Source organism: Cataglyphis hispanica, chromosome 1, assembly GCF_021464435.1.
Source record: "Cataglyphis hispanica isolate Lineage 1 chromosome 1, ULB_Chis1_1.0, whole genome shotgun sequence".
Classification (NCBI taxonomy): domain Eukaryota; kingdom Metazoa; phylum Arthropoda; class Insecta; order Hymenoptera; family Formicidae; genus Cataglyphis; species Cataglyphis hispanica.
In genome coordinates this window covers 12246996-12271605 of record NC_065954.1, presented here as the reverse complement: position 1 = coordinate 12271605, position 24610 = coordinate 12246996, and the positions used below count along the sequence as shown (strand labels likewise).

Genomic DNA, 24610 nt, shown 5'->3' with positions numbered 1-24610 from the left:
GAATGAATTGACAATTTTTTAATTTTAAAGCAATAAATATAATTAGGATTTGCTCTCTCTTTTTCTCTCCTTTCTCTCTTAGAAATATCACAATAATGTAAATGTAAACTATAATTGAAATTCTTGAGAATAAAGACTCTTAAATAGAACAATGTACTAATTTCATAAAATAGTTAATAAAAATAGCCTCCATTTCTTATAAAAATTTTATAAGAAATTAAACAAGTATTTATTATCTTTTTAAGGATTCTAATTTAATACCAGCAAAAAACATATTTTTATAAAGAAAACGTTCTTTATGTTTCTTAATACATAAAGAGAAAATTCCTCTTTTAAAATATTGTTGACATAATTTTATTTTATCACGATTCGTAATATTTCAAATTAAAAATTCGGATAAAAATTGAAAGTATAAAGATATATATGATGTATGCAATCACCTCGCAATGTACCTTAATTCCATCTGTCACAGTTGCCTAACTTTAGAATGTTATAAGCTCCATCATACAAAGTTCCTGATTAATTGGATAATGCGATCTACCGCGGAAAGACGATTTCAACATCGATGTCGACAATCTATCATACCCTAATTATGAGTTAAAGGAAATTCAGTAAAGGTGAATCTCTGTTAATAATTTGATAAGAAAATATCACAATTTTCATCAATTGCCATTGTAAAGCATTCAATACAATCGTTATATTCTTGAAAATACGAATTATTTTATATTAATTTTTTCAATTAATAATATTAATTTTATTAATAATATTAATGTTAGTAATAAAATTATAATATTAATAATAATATATTTGTGCACTGCTATATTTAATAAAAAAAATATTGACTTGAAATTTAAAAGAAAGATAATAATCTATGTCCATAAATAAATTCATAGAAAAAAACAAAAAAAGATATGTTATGTGTTTATGTTCAGATCTATATAAAAAAGTAATTTACATACAATGTAAGAGTTGATAATTCGAGTATAAATAATTTCCTTTAAAGATAATAAAAACTTCTGACGATCGAGTGGCATCATAATGACTTTGTAAGGACGTTATCATAAGATCGAGTGATAAAAGACGGTTGATTTTAGAAATTGACTTGCAAGAAGATATTGAATTATAATTATCCCCACATCATTCTCATTAACGTATAAGCTCTATCCAGTAAAAAATATATTATAGATGAAAATGAATTTCTGGAATAAAATTTATAAATCCAGATTATTATTCAGAGTTTATTTTTCACATTTAATAAGCGACACCCGCAAATTTAAAAGTTTTGTATTTTAACAAGTCAAGAAATTAATAAGACTCTAATGTGAAATTCTCATTTAATTGTGGACCAATAAGAGCCAACCTAGAACCAACAAAAAAATTAATTTTCGTGTGCAAATGTCACACGTCTATTTTGCGTTGCCTTTATTGGTTCGCAAAGATTCAAATTTGTAATTTTCGTATTTTGGATCAAATCTGTCATTAATTTCAAAATGTTAATTTATTAACAAATAAATAGATTTTGTAAAGCAAATCATTATATATATATTAATAAATTTAAATAAAATTAAAATATTTTATAATATTTTATTAATCTTATTGAGAACATAAATTTAATATTAATTAATAAATCTAAAAAAATAATAACACTATTTTTTTACATCTCTCATATGTATTAGATATGTTCTAAAATTAGGAATCAGAAAAAAAGTTAGTTTAAAATAAATTGATGAATATGTTACAATACTTGAAAAGCATAATAAAAAATCTGAAATATGTTTGAAATTAAAAATAAATAATTAGTACTAATACTAATAAATATGAATTTAATACAAATTTAATATAAAATCGCTCCACACAATATAGATAGATAAAACTTGTAATTCTCATTGCTGTGTTATATCAATATACTATGTCAACGTCAACATCAATCTATGATGTCGTTAAAAAATCGATCAATCCCTTCGTTGCTTGATTGACAGTAACACGATGATCTTATCATCTTCGATTTCGCGCGAAATTGGTTGTAGCGTGAGATCTGCGATCCCGGTTGCATCGGTTACGCCATTGTACGATCGTTTTAACACACGCACACCACAGTCATGCAATAATCTACGTTCCACCGGTCAGAATGATCGCCAAAGAGTAAGCCAGCAGCCGGCGGCAGAATATGAGTAGGCTATAATTACATGGGCGAGAATTCAAATTGGTTTCGCGAATTCACGTTGCGATCATTTCGCAATTGATTAACTCTGTTATTACCCTATTACACGATCATTTTCGAATCACCTTTGATAATACATTATCAAAAAAAAAAAAATTTGATATTCGTTACATATATCACACATTATGACTCCTGATACGCAAAAATAGGTGTAAATTTTGTGTAAATTCTCTTTCGCAATATAAATTTACATGTGGACAAATATTTTTTTTAATCATCCCATAAATACTACAATGTTAAATGTGTATGTAAATAAATACACAACTTATTTGTGAAATTTAATTTTCTACTAATTATTTACAATGACACACTACTTTACATTTTTTGTAAAATCAATTGGTAATTTTTACATAAGGAAAAGTATAGCTATGCCACCGCGCAAAATCGCATGATTCTCACAAATTTTTTTACTGCGCAATAGATTATTTAAAGATCGGTGCATCGGACTTCAATTTCGCCGCGTTATTTCCGGATGCGAAGAATCGCCGCCATTGCTGCCGTTAATCAAAATCACGCACCAGATGCACGTGGCAATGCCAAATGCCTTGACAGAGTCAACGCCGAAGAATTTAAGCGATATATGCGAAACTACAATAGTATGCTTCGTTCGTCGCCCGCGAAAACGCAGCCGCGTTATTATGAATGAGGATTATTACACGGGCGATGCCCGACATTATATTGCGAATGCATAAATTTCCTGCAGGATTTTTATATACGCAACTTTTTCTCTCCTCATAACAGACATATCTCGTAAAACGATTATTATTTAATATCTGTCACTTAACACTAATTCATCTTGTGCTTAAAATAAGAAAAAGCTATTCAAATTATTGTAAATATACTTATATATTATTTCTTTCTCTCTCAATATAGATAGCAAATTCAAAAAGATAATATCTGAAGAACATTAAAATCAATAATCACTAAATACTTAAGCATAAAAAAAATTATTTTTTCAAAAAAAAAAACAAAAGAAACGTGGTGCGTGCGCAGTGACGCAAATTAATTTTATAAGATATAATCCCCCAATCCTGAGTATCAGTATATCTTAATATCTTCGAAATAATAAAAAATAATAATTTAAAACTTCTGGTATACTACACATACTTTATTTTTTATAACGCGGCTTAAGTAGTGACGTCTATCGCGCTACTCACTCGTCGTGTAAAGGAACTTTTACGGCGTTTAGAATTTATTTACTGTGGAATTATTGCCGTAATGATATAAGTCGTAAAACTCGCAAGTGGTAGACTTTTATATTTTATTAGAGATAACTCTTCTTTTTCATCACATCTAGTATACTTTTCGCAGATATATTTTAATTGCTGTTTAAAGTCTACTGGCTCATTCAAAACTTATACGTATTCTGGCTTTCTAATACAATGTTGACCAAGGCTAGAATTCCCATTTTAGATTGTTAAGGCGAATTCAACAGCTATAAATCATCGAAAAATAACAAAAAGCTAATTAATGTTATAATCGAGTAAATATAATAAATAGAAAATATTAAGGGTTATGGGATAATCGTAATACTATTTCCTATAAATTTTATTTATGACAGGAATTTCTAATTTATATATTTTTGATTCCGTTTTTATGATATTTTAAAGCTGATTTGCTTAAAAGAAAAACTTTTGCGATTTTTGATAGCAAAAGAATTAATAAAGTAATAATTTATTCTTAATTGCGTTTAGTCCAAATAATAGCTTCACAAAAAGCCACTCTTCGAGAAAGATATTTTAACCCTGCGAAATGAGTTTTCTGGAAATGAAAGATAAATCCCAGAGGAAAGAAATTCTGTCTCGTAAAATAATTTTGGGACAACCTAGAAATGCTCGCATTCTCTGTCAAAAGAGAAACATAGCCCTGTTTTAAAATTAATTTCATAAAATTATTATTTGACTTTTTTAATTGCTTAATCAATTAAGCAATTAAAAATAGATTATTACTTATATCCATTAACTTTTTTGCTATTAAAATGTCGCAAGGATGCAACAAAAAACTTCAACATATAATTCTGTCAACTATAATAAATTATAACTTTTTTTGATTTTATCTTCTATTTGACAAAAAAGAAATACCGCTTAATTACAAAAAATATTCCACAATAATTAAAGTAAAAAGTTATAATCGGATTGAAGAAGAAAATAACAGGAGAAAGATAATTGCGTAAAAAAATTTAAAAAGAACGGTTGAATTATACGTTTATCGCTGTAAAAAAGAAACCAGCAATAAAAAGAATTACAATATTTTTCCGCAAAACGAAAGTAGCAAAAAGAAAATTAAATCTTATGGCGGAAAAAAGAAAGATCACGAAGCAAATTAATTTAATGCAAGTTGGTTACCGCGAGAAAGTTCCGGCGGAGAATGCAAAATTCTAATAAATGGATAAACAAACAACTAATATTGCACCACGTTACGTATTAATACATCTAGATTATATTACATATATACGAATCATCAGATCTGATTTAACAATCCTTGGCAAACAACCAAGATTTTAGAGAAATCCGAAGGCGTGGACCGTACTTGGAGGTGGTTCCTATACCGATTTCTTGAAAACACTTTAATGACACGCGATGTTAGCATCGCATTTCAACTCAAGTCAAATAAACAGATTTGGTTCTAACTGCGACGAAGGTCAAAATTGTATTAACATCAATATATTGTATGTCTTTCAATATTAGTTTACGAAATTCTCGCGATAAAAATATCGATTTCGCAAAATTATCTCATTAAAGTAAAAAATAAACAAATTCCTTTTTGCTCGATAAGAAATATCTTGGTAAAAAATACCATTGATATAATTATATAGTTATTTCTATTTTTTTCTGATGTATTTTATGATACATATTTTATAATACTAAAAAAATTACAGTTAAAAAATTAAAGTCGCAATTAAACGTTTAATTAATTTAATGAAACATTGCATTTATTTTCACTCCATCTTGTGTCTTGTTTGTTATAATCACTATTTTCAGTGTGGTTAACACGTAATAATTTAATCTGTATTTTTCTCGAATTTACGGATATACGACATAATCCTGTAATTTATTATCAGCCATCTGAGTTCATACGATGGCGTGTCTCATGCGATTACGACGCTATTTACCAAAAGCACGCAACAAGATTAGTAAAAGCAATTAAGATCTTTTCACGGTCATTAGTTACTTTTGCACTTTAATTAAATTAACGCTCCACATTTATTAGCTTTTGAGTTATATGTACAAAATAATTATCTTAACTTTCAGATACGATAAAAATTGAACAACGTATCATATAAAATTAGAGAAAATAAATATTTAAGTTTTTGCAAAAGTTTAAATTATATACGCAGTATACAAACTACAGCTGTTATTATTATATCAAGCTATATCGTGTGATGCTTTCGGCCAAGCAGATTAATATCCGTTTGCGTAATTTCATATATTCGCGAGATTTTAGACGGCACGGAAATTTCTTAATTACCCAAACTTGAGCAATTAGCGCGCATATTAATTGCGTTGCGTGTTTTCAACCCAACGGCTGTTTAGTACACGCCAACATGTCATAGAGGCTAACCGAAAGACGTAATCATTTAATGCCTTACAACGCAACATATAAAAAACAATTATTATCTCTTAAAAAATATAACAATGTATTACACTATAAAATAAAAAGAGATAATTTCGACTTAATTATTAAACTAAAATGTTAAATTAAAAAAAAATCATTCTTAATAGATCAATAATTTTTTGCTAAAAACTAATGTAATCTTTTTTCTCAAGAGTATAATTTTTTATCTTATTAGAAATAAAAATATTCATAATAGTTTATATAATAATATATTGCTATTGCATTGATATGCATAGAAAATCCTATGAAATATCCTAGAATCTATGTCAAATGTCAAAATGCTGTAAATTCTCATTCATTTAGATAGTACTTAGAGACAATGATCTAAAATTAGATTGACAATATCTTTACCGATATATATATATATATATATATATATATATATATATAAATTGTAGATAGATAGAATTGTTCGGATTACAGTATAATTGAAAGGCTTGAAGCAATAACGTGTTAAGCTATCTATAGCTATACAATAGAAAGCCGCGTGAAGCTGTTAGCTTATATTCCGCCATCGATTTCATTATAGCCTTAATTAAAAATCCTTTAAAGAACAAAAAAGTGCATTAGGAAATATGTCAAACGTATCAGCCTAAATTTAATTTAAAATTTATAATAAAAAGAATTATTATATTATTTATGTATTTTCTTATCAAATTATAAATATATTCCGCTATCGATTTCATTATAATCTTAATTAAAAATCTTTTAAAGAATAAAAAGATGCATTAGAAAATATATCAAGTTTATCGGTCAAAATTTAATTTAAAACTTATAATAAAGAAAATGTTTATATTATTTATGTATTTTCTTATCAAATTATTGCTTCAAATCGTGCAATTACAATATAACGTTTGACAGAGAAATACAAATTAAATTAATAATAGTGAAAATTATTAGACAAAAACTAAAAACAACTATTAAAATAAAAGAATACAATAATTGTTTACACTATCTCATAGTAAATACTATATTTAACAAATTAATAGATATATAAGAACGTGCTATTGTGAAAGACTTTTATGGTAAAGTATTATTGTAGGCCAATACTTGGAGTTTATCGCGAGCTACTTCTATTGCGGCGATTATCTACGACGTCGAGGAGCCGATTGGACCGTAAACCATGAAAGAGGCTAATGAGAAAGGGTAATTATGTTTGAGAGAGTCAGGTCGATTCGTGGGCGAGTAACCGTTAAATGTCACGCCTGGTGCACGAGTGGAAATATTATTTTTAGTCGGTCACTATCGGCTGAAAACGCGATAACCGCTTTAAAGTGATATCGGACAAGCGTGAAAAATTGTCGCGGAATTGGAACTCGAAATCTCGGATCGATGAGATTCCATCGATTCTTTTTTTTTGCACAAACTGGTGATTATTTTATTTGATTTTCTCTCTCTCTCTCTCTCTCTCTCTTTCTCTCTTTCTTTAAAAAAGAGTTTATAATTTTCAAATGATGAAAAAATAAGTAAATATGCGCGTGACAGAAGATTTGAAACAATATAATTATTGTACATATAAGAACATTATCATATTATAGAAAATATATCTAATTAAAATAAAATTTTTTTTAAACAACTTTTCTTTGACAGCTTCTAAATTTGTATTTTTTATTCAGCAAAAACTTTTTGCGATTTAATTTTAATATATAACTAGACCTCCCCAATGAAGAAAGTTATTAAATTTCTGAAATTATATATGAACCCAGATAATGATCAAACATGTAAATCAGCATCAGCTGTGTAATTTATATTTGGTGTTAACGACGTAAAGTTATACGAAGAATGTAGGGAAAAAGAGAACGAGAGAAACAAAAAAAAAAATAGAGAAGGAAAGAGAGGCGAAGAACAAAATTTCTGTCAAGTGCAAGCTGAGATATCACTGGAAGTTAATACCTTTGTTTAGAAGAGCGTGTTAACATCAAGCAATTGGGTCACTTCGTAGGTAAACTGACTTATTCCAGACTCAGAAGTTTCTCCGAATTGCCTTGCATATATAACCAAGAATAATTGCATCAAAAATATGCTCGATTATGTCGTTTGCAGAGTTCTCATTTTTTGACTAAATATATCTGCATTTCTATTTGATTAATTTTACATCGCTATTCTCTATGCGCTTTATATATTACTTTCTCAATGCAATAATAATAATAATAAAAATAAATCATTTTAATTGTATTTCTTCCTTAATAGACATTATAAAAATATAAAACCTAATCAATTTTAATTTAAAATAAGATTTCCTGTTAATGTTAGATAAAACGAAAGCTAAATATATATCAAAAGTTTAAAGAAATACTATGTTAATATCATCAAAAATTACTACTATATCGCGTATAAAAATTCTTGCTAATTTTAGAAAAAACGTCTCGTATCACGGCGTTTATTTCTCGAAAACAGTATCATATTTCAACGAGAAAGATGGTTATCTTGTGCTTAAAATCGAGTTTCGGAACTCTCTATTCGAAGCATCGACTCATCGCTGTCAATTTTTCTTTCCTCGTGATATGACCCCGCCCAAACCGGCCTTGTACACGGCCTCGACCGGGCAGATCGATAGAGACATAGATGCCGGAAGGCCATGAAAAGATTCTATGGGAAAAGAAGAGTTGACAATGGAGAGAATGAACAAACACAAAAAAAAAGATAGAAGCATTGTAGCCAAATATGGCACATTCATTGTCGATTTAATGACGACAAAACAACGAAATAAAAATCTTAATATCTTATGTGCACTTGTTTTTCTTTAAATATAATATTAAAATTTAGAATTAAAATTAATTTTAAAATTAACTTTAAAATTAATATTAAAATATATTATGTATGTGTATAATCGAATTAAGAATAATGAAAATAAATGTGATGTATATATTTCAGATTAATGTTCGTTCAAATTGAAAATACTAAATATATATTGTAAAGATAAGATGAATATTAATCTCTATTTTGACATTAAAAAATAAATTTTTTAAATAAAGTATATAATGTTTAATATAAAGTTTATATTTAATATAACAAACGAACATAAAATGAGATAGAAATTAAAATTAAAGTGCTTGATTTCGTTTAGTGTTCTATCCGGATTATCAGATTTGATAACCGTGGTAAAGTTATAAGTTATATTACTTTTTATAATCTTTTTTATACATTTATTTAATTATGCAAATTAAAAATTTTTACATGGTTAAAGTAGAGCGAAAGATAGAGAGAAACGAGATTTATTTTCTCTTGAGATTACGTCCCTTAAGGACAATCAGAGATTCTATAAAACTTTCAAATAACATAACTTACGACTTGATATAATTCTAATAATTCTGAATTAAAATCAGATTCTCTCAAGACATCATGTACAAATTCTTAAAAATAATCAAATTGAAGTAAACTTTTAAGAAAATGAAAACTACCAAATTGTAACTAAATTACATAAGTAAAAAGTAGAACAGCATTTAATATAAATAGAGATAGTTTCGTTACATTTCCAAGATAGCTCTTTATTCTTACAGAAGTACAAAACCGATTACTTTTATCTCCACACACGCTCTTCTCTTTTCTATTAACAGTCAGCAACAAAATGTAACCAAGGCATTAAATTTTTACGACGTTAATAAATTCAATAGAGTGTTAACGGAAGTTAAGAAAACATTTCTTTTTTCATTCGGTGTTCTTTTTTCTTCTCCATCGGCGCGTGCAGCAATCCATCTCGTTGCGCGCTTCATGAATTATAAATCGGATCTTGTTAACGCCACTGCTTGTCCGGAAAGTGTTCTGGACAAGGCTGCAAAAATCATTTTTCAGTGTTTCACTCTAATGACAAACGACGAAATCACGCGCAGTCATTGATTTTTTTATCAACACGATACTTTGTTCAATAAAGCTTGATGTAAACTTGAGAAGGAAGTATTTAATCTCGCGAAATACTATGACATTTCAAGAATCTTAAAAAATATATTGCACGTTTTTATTACACAATGTGAGAAAAATGTATTAAAATCTTTTAAATTTTGAAAATAGAGAATGTGTATATTTATATTTTAATTATTTTACAATTCACGCAAATTTCGATATTAGATGTTAGATGATTAGATTTTTTACTTCTAGTACTCAAGTTATTAGCAAATATCATTCTTCATAATTGCTTAATTATTAAAACAATAGTTTGTTGACTACATAATATATTAGATTTCTTATTTAAATATTTAATATAAAACACAATAAAATAATCAATAACACAATTAATATAATATTGTAACATAATATAATAGCAATTTGAAGAGTTTGATAGCAAAAAACAGAAAAACAGAAAAAGATTTCCACAGCAAAACTTGATTATATATGTAGAATATGTGTGTGTGAAATGAAATATTGCATTGAAGTTGATAAAGATTTGCAACGGATGCAATGAGACTTGTGTATTTATATAGCGATTATTAAAGACATATATGTTTGCAGTCTTTGCAAATTTGAAAGTATAAATCATAGATTTTTTGTTTCGTTTGTTCTGTCAACAAGATAGAGGATTTCCCATTGAACAAGAAATACGACAGATATTTTTGCAAAGGACAATCGGGAAGGGAGAAATATGGAACGAAAGGGAGAACGAGATTGGATATTGGAGGCGAAACTATGGAGGCCTTACATTTCCGGAAATTCAATGCGAGGTTTATCCAAGCTGCGAAAAGTAACGGCTAGGCATTAAAACGGAAATACATTTAAAAGTGGCAGCTGAATAATTTCGATCAAACAAATTGAATTGTCGCAAAATTTTAAAAATTATTAAGTTTATTATTGAATAAAATCTTTCATATATTGTTTAATTATTTTTCATAAATTATAATATTAACTCACAATTAATATGTTTCCAATAAAAAAATTAATTTATTAAGAGCATTTTATGCGTCTCTCTACAAAAAACAAATTAAATGTTTTTTATTTCGTTCAATTTATTCGCTCACAGATAAGTCAACACAAATCACAAAAAGATTATCTAAACTGTCTCTTTAAAATAATTAAAACTAAGATACTTACTTTTTTTATAAAAAAAATTGCAATTAATGTTTAATTTATTAATTGGAATAATTTCACATATACTACCATTTATCAGAATTCGCTAACAATTCTCGTCCCAATAAATAAAGTTGCAAAAAGATAATATATGTTCTGTTTAATTTGCATCTTTATTGCATTCAGCGTAGATTTATCGGTTGGAATATCGGTTAGATATTTTCGATTAGAACCTTTAACAAGCAAACATAATTATTTATTCGTCGACTAATTTCATGAAGTCACAGTTGATTGATACGGAATGAAAATTCCTTATTGATATAGAACATAACATAATATATGTAAGCAATTTCAATCCAGCCTCGAAGGAGTTGTGTGAAAATAATATAATTACGCGGTGGAAAGAAAAGGACAAATGGCTAGCTTATAAGCTCTGCTAATGCTCTTCTGGTATTAATATTCCAAGTAATAATATTCCAACAAAGTATTTTCCCGACAAGACTTACATGTATGTCACGCAATACAAAATCATAATTAATCTTCAAATCATAATCGATATCTTTCAGATCTATCTACACTTGTCAATAATTAATTAAATTGGATAGTATGCCGTTGCTTAATATGTCGTTAAAAATCAAACGCAATCATTCTAATCTAAAACTAAACTGGCAATTTTTAACTGTTTGCGCTTTTATTTAAAATAATAAAATATAATAATTTATATATTTATATATTTATATATTTTTATTACTACAAAAATATCCCGCTAAAATATAAACATATATTTCTACTTCATTAAAATTTTGATTAGCCTTAGTTCTCCAATTAACTACAATAATATAGCTGCATTCCTATCATTGTGTTGTATTATTCCAACCACGAAATGCCAATACTAACTGCATGTATTTACAACGTTTTTAGAGGGAGGGGTTTTAGAGAATACCGAAGCTTGAAGCTCGCGAAAAAACTAGTAACGTGTTGGTGAAAAAGGTCAGTGAGAAAATAACGTGATAATTTTCTGCCATTACCATTGCGCCCATACGAAGTGCAATTTTATTTTTACTGGGATATGACCACACATAATGACTTGTTTGGCATAAAGAAGTAAATTGGCTTAATATCAGAATAGCAATTTTTTTAGGGCAAAAATAAATATTTTAATAATTTTTTATATATGTACAGATCTACTAAGAATCACAATTTTATCATAGTTTAAATGATTTATAGTATCTATATATATATATATATATATATATATATATATATATTATTTATAAAATTTTTAATTATTAAATAATCTTATCAATTTTTTAAATAATTTTTTAAATAATTTTAAATAATTATTTGTGGCATTACAATAGATAAATGTGATCGAAAATAAAAAGATTCATACGGTTTAAATTATTTTATTCGAGAATTATTAAATAGATTTATAATCAGTGCACATAAATCATTTCATTCTTTTGTTTCAAAGTTTTGCGGAATCGAATGTGCGCAAAGCGATGAAGTCGTTAATCGCGCCGTCTGCATAATTTGGCAACAATTTGGCAAATGCAGCCAATTAGCTGTAATGCTGTGGGCACTACATTGTCAAACAGTTCAATGCATAATACAAAATGATGAAATTGGCCGCGTAATTATCAGCGCAAAGGCTTTTATGTCATATCGTTTTATTCTTAACATAAAAGCAAATGTATTGTGATTCGTGAAAATATATCTATACAAATTATTAAAAAGACAAATGGCATGTTCGTTCGACGAACCAATTACGATAGTACTCCTGATTAAATGTGCAATATATTTTCATTCAATCATGTAGACAGATAATGATTAATGTTTATTTATAATCGCACATTACATTGATAAAAATAATTTCAAACGGTAGTATCAAAACAAACTGACTTATTTTTTATACTGCCCTTTTTAAAACATTTTGTAAATTAAATTATAATTTGTACATAAAACATGCGTAAAATTGGTATTGTTATGACAATAATACAATACATAATATGTAGGACAAAAATAAAAAAATAGAAAAAAATAAAAGAAATTATAGAGTTAGAACGAACGTTATAGTTTATAATTGTACAGTTTATAGTCTTCTGTTTAATTTAATTTGCAAACAATTCATAGATCTTGCAGCTTTCATGACGTGCAATAGAGAAAGAATGGGAGCGATTTTGTAGGAAGTGCATTATGAACCGAGAAAAAAAAGCGTGCATTAGCATAACTGGGAAGTTTGTGTTTTGGCGATACGCCAATCAGATTTTTTTGACGCGGTAAAGTGTTTGTCGATGCCTGCAATCCCTCCTCTTTCCTGCACTACCTTCCGACCTATTTTCCGCCCTTAAGGTACGCATCAACGTCGCTTTAAAGCCATCTCGTATTAAACATCGCGCGAACGAATCTTCGATAGTATCTCGAGCTTTAGTCTCCGGAAAAAAATCTTTAAAAGCGATAACGGTTATTTTTTTTTTACACGATATCGTCATTTGATCAATGCCTTTGATCAACACAACTTCTTATTTAATTACTTAACCGAGAAACTCTCTCTCTCTGTGTATTTCTTTGAGATTATTTATTATTTATGAAAAAGAAAAAGAGGAATAGTTGAATCTGGAATTAATTTAAACTGAATTCACTTGCAAGTCTATTGTTATTAATTTAATGAGAAAGAGACATTAAAATATTTTCAGTTTAAATATTTATAACATTAAAAGAGATGCATACTGTCTCCAAATATAATACATAAAATTTCAAATTATATAAATATATATAATTGAAACTAATAGCATAAAAAAGATACAGAATTATATATATATATATATATATATATATATATATATATATATATACAGAAATAATTTAATATAAAGATTTACAAATATACAAATAAAAATTTAGTGTAATATCTGAATGAACAAAGATTTTATAGAGTTTATAACTGAATCTCTAAATCAATGCCTACATTAATGCCTACGCATTGAGCATTATAAAACTTTAGTCAAAATAATCTTCAAAATAAACTTCAAACAAAAGTTTGTTAGTTTATCCTTATAAGATATCTTACTGTATTTTACATTATATTATCTCATAATTTTGCTCTTCTCGAGGATTCTCCTTTTATGATCTCCCAAGGATCTCGCGCTCATAGTGTAGAACGTATAGACTTGATTTTATTTTCGGAACTCAATGACAACGGATACAAAACTCGAGGAACTTCGCCCTTGTACTTATTTTTTACGTGCACACCTTAATCTACTCCCGTCTCGCGACCTAAATAAACTCTCAAGAAACGGCCGCGCCCTTGCGTTTTAAGAAAAAAACTTTCTTCAAGAGAAGAAGAGAAAGAGACTTGTACCTGATCCCGAAAAAAAAATAGCCCAGACAGTACGTGTCCCTAAAAGACGATTTAAAGACGTCTTATCGTCCTTTAGACATCTTTAAGATGTCTTCTTATGCTCTCTGCTCTCATGTATGACGCATATATATCGCGCGAATTAATATAATCGTAGAAACTTTCCCTTTGTTCGCTCCTTTAGCAAGATAAATATTTGCCGATTTGGCAAAGTTTGAAATTTTGTGCAAAAATCTGTTCTTGATATTATCAGCTTGCTTCTTAAACTAGAGAGATTTTCCGAGAGAGATAACCCCTTTTATCCTTATGCTATCCGCCGCACAAACCATTCTTTCTCATAAGCTTGTTCTTACAGAAAGTGGACACGTCCATCGATTTGCGATAATATGAACGTGTCGAGCGAATAAAAAACGATTCCAAATTCCTCAAAAAATCTACTTCTAAAATATGATTCGTTTATTTTAAGACATTTTACATGCATTGAAAGAAATTACTAGATGTCAAATGCGACGTACAAAAAATTTAGACACATTGTATAAATAGACATTGCAAAATGTACATTAATATTTTCATCATAATAATGTGATATGAAACTATTTGCATTATATCTCTCGAGTCACTTAACTTTTAATTAACGCCTATTGATTCATATTTAATTATCCAATATTTTCGATTTGCGCGCAATTTTGTATATGCTTCACATATAATCATGCAAAAAGTTGCCTCAGGGCACATTACATCTATAGCGGCTTTAGCAATAAAAGCCCGAGCCATTTTCTCTCGATAATTTCTCTCTGAAAAATTTATCACGTTCTCGTTGTTTCGCGAGACAGATAGATATCGACACAGAAATCCGAATTATGACAAAAAAACAGAAATAGTACAGAATATATATCACGTTTGCTAAAATATACATATATTGTAGTGAATTATGTAATGAAAATCTATTATCACAATTTAAATCATCAAATTAAATCAAATCAAATCATCAATATTAAATACTGCGAAAGGAAATCAGATAAACATATATCACACAACGCAAATTTTTTTTAGTAAAATCTGCTTAAAATCAATTAAGAGTAAAAAATGCGATATGTGTGTGTATATACAATAAGAATATATCAACAATTTTTAAAAATTTTATACGAAAGAAATATGACTTTACATTTATCAACAAATATATCTCTGCTAAGGATATTCAAAATTTTTATAATAATGTAGTTAGATTGCGCGATCGCGAAACGCACCTAGTTGTCATGTTATATCGAATGCGACTTTCATTCACGCCGCGACGCGAATTCACGCTCGATAGATTCCATTGGCGGGAGATTGGCCGATAGAATGCACCGAGCAGATTGAATAACGCACTGTGATACGACTCGTCGAGATCTGAGAGACTGTGCTCCACTTACAGCAGACTGAATAACATCGCTTGGCCGGCGCCCTCAGGATCCTAAATAGACCCTTTAAAGGCTCGTGCTTTTTTTTCTTTTCAAACGTTGTTAAGTCTCATTTATGGCGACCGTTATCCGCTTCACATGAGCCCGCAACAACATTTTACCTCTTAGAAGCCACCGAATAAACGCATTTTATGCATCCAAAGTAATCGATTTAAATTTAATCGCGCATAAATTTAAAAATATTTACATGAAGATAAGACAAAAAGATAGACTTAGATTGCATCAATAGACTTAGTACCGCAATAAATAAAGTTCGTAGTATGTGATTTAATACGTCCAAGAAAGTTAATACCCAATTTAAATATTCACGATACTCTCGTACTTATATACTACTTAATTTTCCCGACATTGGATGATATTAAAATTCTTCGCCTCTCTTTGCTTTAAATTTATTTTATGGTATTAATCTTTCGCTCTCTCTCTTTCTCTCTTTTGTTCTACAGAAGAAGAGTGTTGACAAAAGTGAAAGTATTTATTTAATCATATTGCTTATCTGAAATCAATGGATTAAACTGCAAAATATTATAACTTTTTTTCGATTGATATAGATGTCCACAAAAATGATAACTTATATCTATATGTAATGTACAAAGTATGTTGTATGCAAAATAAAAAAAACATTATTAAAAGAATTTCTAATGAACCATCCATGACGATAAATTCGCAGCACTGACCACAGACGCATGTTAAATTAAATCTGTTTTCCTTTGCCGTATGCCATACATGAATTTCTCACGATCTCCGTTCCAAATCCGTTCTCGCCAGCTGCTCGACACTTTTGCATTAAAACGTCCATCATTGAATTCACAGGCATGTATAAAATGTGTGCGTAAGATGCGACGGATTATTGCACTAAAAATAACGCGGATGAATAGCGCTGCATAAATTGCACGCCCAGCTACTCGAGAATCGCACCTTGCACGCCGGTGATGCATTCGATGCTCGTTCCGAGAGAGGTCGAATAAATTTCCGCGGTATACAGGTCGAAGCAATATATAAAATGGTGAGAAGATAATATTCTGGGAACTCCATGATTTACTTAAATGTGACCGTTATCTTCTTATGGCCGTTCTTATTGTCACCTCAATATGTTGACCTGTTTATTAGTTTAACACAGTTCATAAAATTGTGGTTTATAAACGTACTTCTCGAAAAAGAAAAAGAACATTATTAGAAAATAGCAATTAAAAAAGAAACTGTAGAAAAAAAAATATTTCTGAAAGATTCTATTTCTCTCCCTTCTTCTGTTTACGAGAAATATACATGCTTATTTTTATTTATAGAATTGAATGTATAATCAATACTAAACCTGCTGTTTTCAATTTACATTTCCTATAAAATTATACAATGCATCCAAAATTTATTTAAATCATTGTGTATATATATATATATATATATATATATATATATATATATATATATATTAGAAAGATAGTATCATGACTGTATAAAATGTTAGCGAAAAATTAATCCGTATAGTGTCGGTTGTAAAAATTATTTTAACTTAGTTTTTAGTTAATTGGATAAATCCGTGCTTCGCATACGCGTAAGAAAATATCCGCGCTTTTAATCAAAATAAATTTGCACGGTAGAGAATTAAAAGTATAATTGAGTCGCGGTGTCTCGTCAACATACAAGGCACGTAATCCCTATGATAAGCAAAAAGTTTTGCGAAATTAATCCCGCACACGTTTTCATTTGAGAAAGTTTTCGCGTAGTTTTTGATACCGCAATTTTCTTCTTTTTTAACCTAGATACACGTAAGCCTTAATCGAAGTTAATTCGTATCGGCAGACCTTATTCGGTCAGTGTAGATTAAAAAAGGATCACTAACGGTGCAACTAGACGAACCCTCGAGGCACCTGTTGATCCTTCTCGTTAAAGTTTGAAGGAAGTGACCTGTCCTGGTCCTATTAGACACGCAAGGCAAGCTTTAAGGCAGCTCTGACACACGAAAAAGTAGCAGGTAGCGCGATACATTGTCAACATACTTTGCCAATAAATCACATTTTTTCCATTCGGCCTGTCATGAATATATATTATATTATCCATCAAATCTATGCCAAGATTATCTTTAGCACTATTTTACGAGTTTTGCGCGCGTCCAATGTTTTAAGAAAATCTTGATGTTCTACGAAATTTAGCGCTTTAATACACATTATCTACACGAGAAGACAAGATAATTTTGCATATAATTTACGTGTAATTTACATACAAAGTATCTTTTGTCTATTGGCACGCCCTTCTATTTAAATTCTGAAAAATAAACTGAAAATAAAAATAGTTTTTGCCATATTAAAATAATTATATAAGTTTATAAATGCTCTAATAAATAAAATATCAAAGTTTCAAAATAAATAAAATAATTAGTAATATTTTTTGATTAGTTCCAAATAGATTTTATAAGTTAAATTAAATACATTAGTTGCAAAGTTAAAACATTTAAACAATTTACACGTTCTCATCTTAATACTGAAAATTATGTTAAATATGTTAGTTCGATTAATCTTAGCGTTATAGTTACAAATTTTTTTCTATTATCTCGCTTTCTCTTTTTGAAAAATAAGAAAAATATTGAAAATATATTTTTTTATATAATGTAATTTTTTATTGAAAATTACTGTCTTTATTTTTAAAGATTTTAAATTTTAAATCGCGTGTTTTATCGAAGATTAATTTTTTTAAAAAAAGTATGATCTATAACTACTCAATTCAACACATCATCACTGTCTAATTCATCGATCCTTCCTCTCAATGCTTGCATTCGATGATTGATACGAATCAAACAGTTGAACTTTCCAACTTTTCATATAGCATTTTCAAAAGAGTTTGGATATCGTCCAGTATTCGGCAACAATGTATATTAGAAAAAAATGTATGTGCTGTCGTCGAAACACGGTCTAGATTAACTTGCTCAAAATCATGCGGCTGGTAACAAGTAGGTGCAACTACTAGGCGGTCCTCGATGACTCGGATTACAGCATGATTGTCAGCTGTCCGAGCGAAAACGCAACAAAAATACATTGGCATAGATTCGGTCAGATAAAAATAGCGGCTGTGTCGTGAAATAGAAGAAGAACTGGCGCTTCCAAGGCATAGCTCGCAGGCGCGAAAGAAAAACGTCCGAGACTTTTCCGCGTCCGATTCCGATGTCGGGAAAGTAAGAAAGGAAACGCTTAACAAACGCGACAAAATTTTATGAGGCACGAACATGTACTTTCAGATCACGCTAACATTTCCGCTGGACGGAATTTATCACTCTCGTTATCCGATAAATTAAATACTTATTAAACTCATGACGAAGCTATGCTTTATATTATAGATCCTGCATCGTACATAATTGTATATAATAATTGTATATAAACATTGTTATAATGATGAATATTTGGCAAATTTTAAATCAACTTGTCTTTTTCAAAAATTAATAAAAAATTTAATTCAACAAATATCTAATATTAAAAAAAAAAAAATTGAGCGCCAAATATAACAACAAACGACATATGCATCCATATTAAAATCTATACTCATATATGTATATGATATGTTCTGTATAAACCATATATAAATTATTTTAAATTTGCTAAGTCGTGTACTCAAAAAAAGAGTCATATAAAAAAAGAAAGAATGCAAAACCTGAAAGTTATAAACAATTCCAAGTTTCTCACAAATCTACATCTTAAATTTTTAAAAATTTTAAGATTTATGAATTACCCAAGTGCCCCCAAAGCAACAATAATTCAAAAAAAAAATAAAAGTAATAAAGCTTGCGAAATAATTCAAAACGTGCGAAATACGAAGTGCCAAAGTTTTACATAAAATGCTACATAGAGACAAGGGATTGCAACGATCTCGTTAAAAAGTTATAATGACGCTAAAGTTGGTCGCCAGATTGTGTCGAACACTCGAACTCTCATGCACTTTGATAGACAACTCACTTACGCCATATGCACATAACTTGTCGCATTATTAAATGCACTATATTCTATTGCTGTGTTGAAAGAGAGTTGTAAAAACAAAATTTGCATGAATCGATTTATCGAACATTTCTCTCATGTGGATAACTTTTCAAATTAAATATTTAAATACCTCTGATATTGTTCTTTCCGTTTCTTTCATTAAATTACAATAAATTACAAGACGTATTTTTAAAATGAAAACACATCTTGCTTTTTATTATTAAAAATGTGACATAAGTGTATTCAAGTAAAATTGTATAAATGATAAAAATATTAAGATCAATCATATATATATATACATATATATATATATATATATATATATATATATATATTTATTAATATACAGCAAAAAAATGTGGAAGAAACATTGCGATTGCAATACTAAAACGTAATTTCTAATGGGCGTACAAGATTTACTATGATTCGCCCTTAGAAGAAAAAAAGCATAATGAGAAAGTTATTATTATTCCAACGTTGATGGTTATGCAATTTTTACATCAATTTAAATAAAAATAATAATAAAGAAAAGATTTAAGAAATAAAACTTTTGAGAAATAAATATTGGTGCAAAGATTAATATATGTAGATATAGACAGTGATAAACATATACTTGCAGCAATATAACTTTTGCAATTGATATATATAAAAGATTCATCACAATCCATTGTTACAAAAATCAGTAAAAGACAGAAAATATTTACCCCAGCGTAGTCATCGTTACGATGGTGTACCAGAAGGCGGATGGTATCGAGGTGAAATTGGTGCCATCGACGTTTTTCTCCGCGTAGAACATGACGGTGGCGAAGATGATGATGGCCATCGCAAGCGAGAACACGAGGAAACCCAACTCGGAGGCGCAGGACTTTAGGGTATAGCCCAGAATCCGTAGTCCCTGTGAGTGACGCGAGAACTTGAAGATGCGAAACACGCGGAACACCCGCAACGTCACGAACGCGCCCGATACGTCATCGTTATCGGTAATTCCGAGCCCTATATAATAGGGCAATATCGCGACTACGTCGATGATCGACATCACGGAGCGCGCAAATTTGCATCGGCTAGGTGCGGCGAACAACCTTAGCAAGTACTCGGCCGTGAAGATCATCACGCACGCGGTATCGAGGCAGAAGAACACGATCTTGTAGCGCTCGCCACACGAGAGAGTACCGGCGCGACCCGGACGATTTCCGCACGGCACAGTCTCCACCACGTTCGCTAGTACGCTCACAGCGATAAAAAATCCGGTAACATAGTAGAAGACTAATGCGGCGGTGGAGATGTGCGGATTCTGGAATGCTCGCCACATACTCTGCCGGATATCAAGCAGCTGCTGGAGGGTCTGATCGCCGTTTTCGCTCAGCTTATCATCCATCAGCCGCTCGGCATTCTCGCGCTTGCGATCCCGATAGTCCTCGTAGCAACAGTCACCGATCACGTCCGGCAGGATGCCGAAAAACGCCAGCTCCTCGTCATAGCTCGTCAGACATTCGTGCTTTGGATAATGCAACTTGCCGGTTCTATAATAGTTGAGAATATGCCGGAAGATGTCCGGGTCTCGGTCGAAGAAGTATTCTTTGCTGTCTTCGTCGTAGAAGAATTCGCGCTCGTTCGAACCGAGCAACGTATCCGGATACTTCTCTAGGGTATTACGCCACGTCTCAAAGCGACGGCCGCTCACATTGATTAGCAGTTTTTCGTCATCGGCCTTGCGTCGATCCTTGGGGATCGGCGGCGGTGGCAGTGGATGTGTGGCAATCGGCACCCAGCCGATTGCCGCCGCCCGAGCAAATGGCAACCACGCTGCCACCGAGGCCATGCTTGACGGTGGAATCTTTCTTCAGGATAACGGAAAAGTCAGCGTCGATCTTATTCGAAGCGTCGGCGTTACGCTCTGCTCTCGGCCTTGCCGAATCAACCTTTACTCGATATGTCTATAGATCTCTGCTCTCTCTTCAGAATGGCTAGAGCTTCTAGAGCTACGATAAAGCTTCTAGAGCCACGATTCGAGCCGCATCGATTCTATTATCGCAAATAATTTTTTTGACGAAAGATGAGATTCTTCGATTGAATGAAATATATATATATATATATATATATTTTTTGCCGTTTCGACATTTATAAATTGAAATTTACGACACCGCTCAAATGTTCGTCAATATTTTGGCAATACTCTCTAAATATCTTTCTTGCAACAAACTTAAAACGATTTTTTGCATCCGCCACTGGCAGCTTTCCAAAGATTTCTTCCAAGTTCAAATCCAATAAATTCTTTAAAATTAAAGACTTCCTCTCTCCAATTTGTGGCGTGGAATACGCCACTTTTTATCTCGGCTCCTTCTTAGGTCAGCTCGAGCTGACGTTCGTTTGATTCATGCTTCTTCAAGTCCGCCGGGCGATTACTAGTATGACTATTAGCCTACATCTCTCAAAGAACGATCTCTATTTTTAATTCAAGTTCTTCTTAAACGTTTCTCTAGCCTGATTTTAATTCTCTTACATTTGAGAACTCTATTTACTATACATCTCCCGCGCAATCGGCAGCCGCTCTACTTCCATCTATTTGTTCGCTTATTTATCTACGAATCTATTTATTTATCTACTCATTGTGACTACATTTAATTTTTTCAATAAAGCTTTCACCCTCCCGGGAACAAACTTCCAATTTCTCCAAGAATTTCTTATCGTCGTTTTGCTCTTCGAGATGCAGATATTAAAAAGATGCAGAGATAAAATCAAAACTTTTCCCACTTTGCTGTGTTCATCGTCATAAGTTTCGTGCATCGCACTGATATCCCGAAGAGACGCACTAACAACTGGCTAAGCAATATTTACTCTTATGTCGACAATGACGATTTGGACGTTGACAGCCTAAGATCGGGTACCAGCCGAAATTCGTCATTTCACGCCTGGCATTTCTCAAGGAATTTCCTTCTTTCCTTATTTCGTTTTCGAAAAAAAAAAAAACTTAACAAAATGATGAATTCCACGTAGCAGCAAAGCACGAGCCGAGCGGAGACGCGTGCCGGACTAACCAATCGCGTTCTGGCAACATGCCTTCCACCATCATCGATAGTCGCACGATAGCTCTTCGTGATACTCTTCGGGATATCGTAGCAGAAATCTTCCACCTGTTTCGGCTCGCTTAGCTACCGTGACAGTCTGAGCTTGAGTCTCCGCCAGCAAGCACCTACCAGAACACTACATTGTCGAGCTTACAAGCTCCTGGCGTCCGATCTTTACGTAAATTTTTTGACTCCACTCCTCGAAAAGACAATTATCGACGACATTGTTCGTCAATGCAATAGACGCGTTCCTATCGAGTCGGGAAAACTTTATCAGTAACGAGTAACAAAATGTTTCCTTTTATTAACGATAAGAAGGCTCGTTTCAAAGGCTGATGATTACGACGCGACAATAAATTTAGAATTGCAAAAAGATTATAGATTTTTTTGTAAATTTCTCTTCAGGTAAAGTTTATGTATATATATATGTATATAGAACTATTTACAAAATATTATTTAAGACACTATGTATCGAAATGTCAGCTTTCTTCAAAGCGCTGTCCGCTCGTGAATGCCAGCTGGCTGAAGATGAGAAGAATTTCTTGCTACGAAACCTTTGCGTATTATCCAGACGGACAATTGTAAACTCGCTCGCGCGTTTACGGAGTTGAAATTCGCTGGGATAAAGCCTCGCCAAAGCTGCTTTTAGAATAGAGGAGAAAATGCTTACAAATAGACACCAAACAGTCAACGAAAGAAAAGCGTCCGCAGTTTTCCGGCGTGCTTTTTTAAAGTTTTGCCGTGCTTCGCGTCAGAACAAAAAGAGAGGCGTTTGTCATCCGTTCTTACCGAACGTCAATTGAGATTTATTCATCGAGCACTTTGACAGCGCGCGCGAATTCTTTTTTTCGATCGCGCAAGCTCGTTCCGCGCAGCGTCTATCTTCCCAGTGTGGTCCCAGACTTTTTCCTCGTGGCTTTCCTGACAATCGCCGGAGCGCGACCACAAAACTCTCCTACGCAAGCGAAACGCGTGCTTCTCCCGCGACGCATCCAATCTGTCAGATTTTACACGTACATTCCTCGCGACGAGTCGACTCGCCGGAGGCTCCGGAAAGCACTCCAGTTGGTGAAGAGCCTCCACGACGAAATTTCGTCCGAGAAGGTAGCGCGTCTCCGCAAGCTCCGGCACTGTGAGCTCGCACGTCGATCTTCCCCCTCAGGCGTCCGTCTCGATTATTCTCCGCTTGCGCGCACTACGATCTGCCCACAAGCCCGATTGATGCTGCTTCGTGCACGGCCCTTTCGCGTCCCTAAAGCTTCTCTGTCGCTTCGCCCGCTGCGGGATGCAACGCGCCGCACGCGCGAGCAGTGCGTACGCGCGCGTGGCTGCGCGCGTGCGGACACCCTCGTGTCTATACGTGGCGGCCGTGTACGTGTATATAAATGTGTATGTATTATATGTGCGGATATGTGTGTGTGTGTGTGTGTGTGTGCGTGTGTGTGTGTATGTGTAATGCGCCTTTGCGCGCGCTGCACCGTCGCAAGCACCCACGCTGAAGCACCCGCTCGATGAGTTGGCCGCTCGCGACTGCCAGAGCTTAGTCCCCGGCACCGAGTTTATGTGATTCGCGGCGGTGGTGCGGTGGTGGTAGCCCGGCACCTCCGGAGAAGCGTGGCTCTCGTCGCGCCTCGCAGGAGAGAGAGCGGAGCGACCGCGTCGCAGCAGCGCCGAGAGAGCGCGGAGCGGTCACCTAGCCAAGGTTTAAATTGATTTTTACGGCAGTGGCGGTGGTGGCGACGCGCGTCGGCGTCCCGACGTGGCGAACATTTCCCGTTGCCCGGGCAACCCCTCAATGATGACGTCATAGTTTCCACCACCCTCGTCGTCGTCTTTCCGCCTCCGGTCTGCCACCGCTGGTCCCCGTATTTCCACTTTAGCCTACTTACGCTTTGAGGAACATTGGCTTTCAGCTTCGCTCGCACGCTCCATTCGCG

At 32.2% G+C, this 24610-nt stretch overlaps 1 protein-coding gene across 20 annotated transcripts in view; it reads right to left on the bottom strand.

The window, feature by feature from the left end:
- LOC126849214 (potassium voltage-gated channel protein Shal) overlaps positions 1-24189 on the bottom strand; it is a 110590-nt gene extending 86401 nt beyond the window's left edge. For all 20 annotated transcript variants that reach the window (XM_050591923.1, XM_050592280.1, XM_050592186.1 and 17 more), the window contains exon 1: positions 20313-24189. In XM_050591923.1, the coding sequence (XP_050447880.1) occupies positions 20313-21427 (1115 nt within the window). In that variant the 5' untranslated portion in view covers positions 21428-24189. The remainder of the gene's footprint in view (positions 1-20312) is intronic.
- Between the last annotated feature and the right edge of the window lie 421 nt (positions 24190-24610).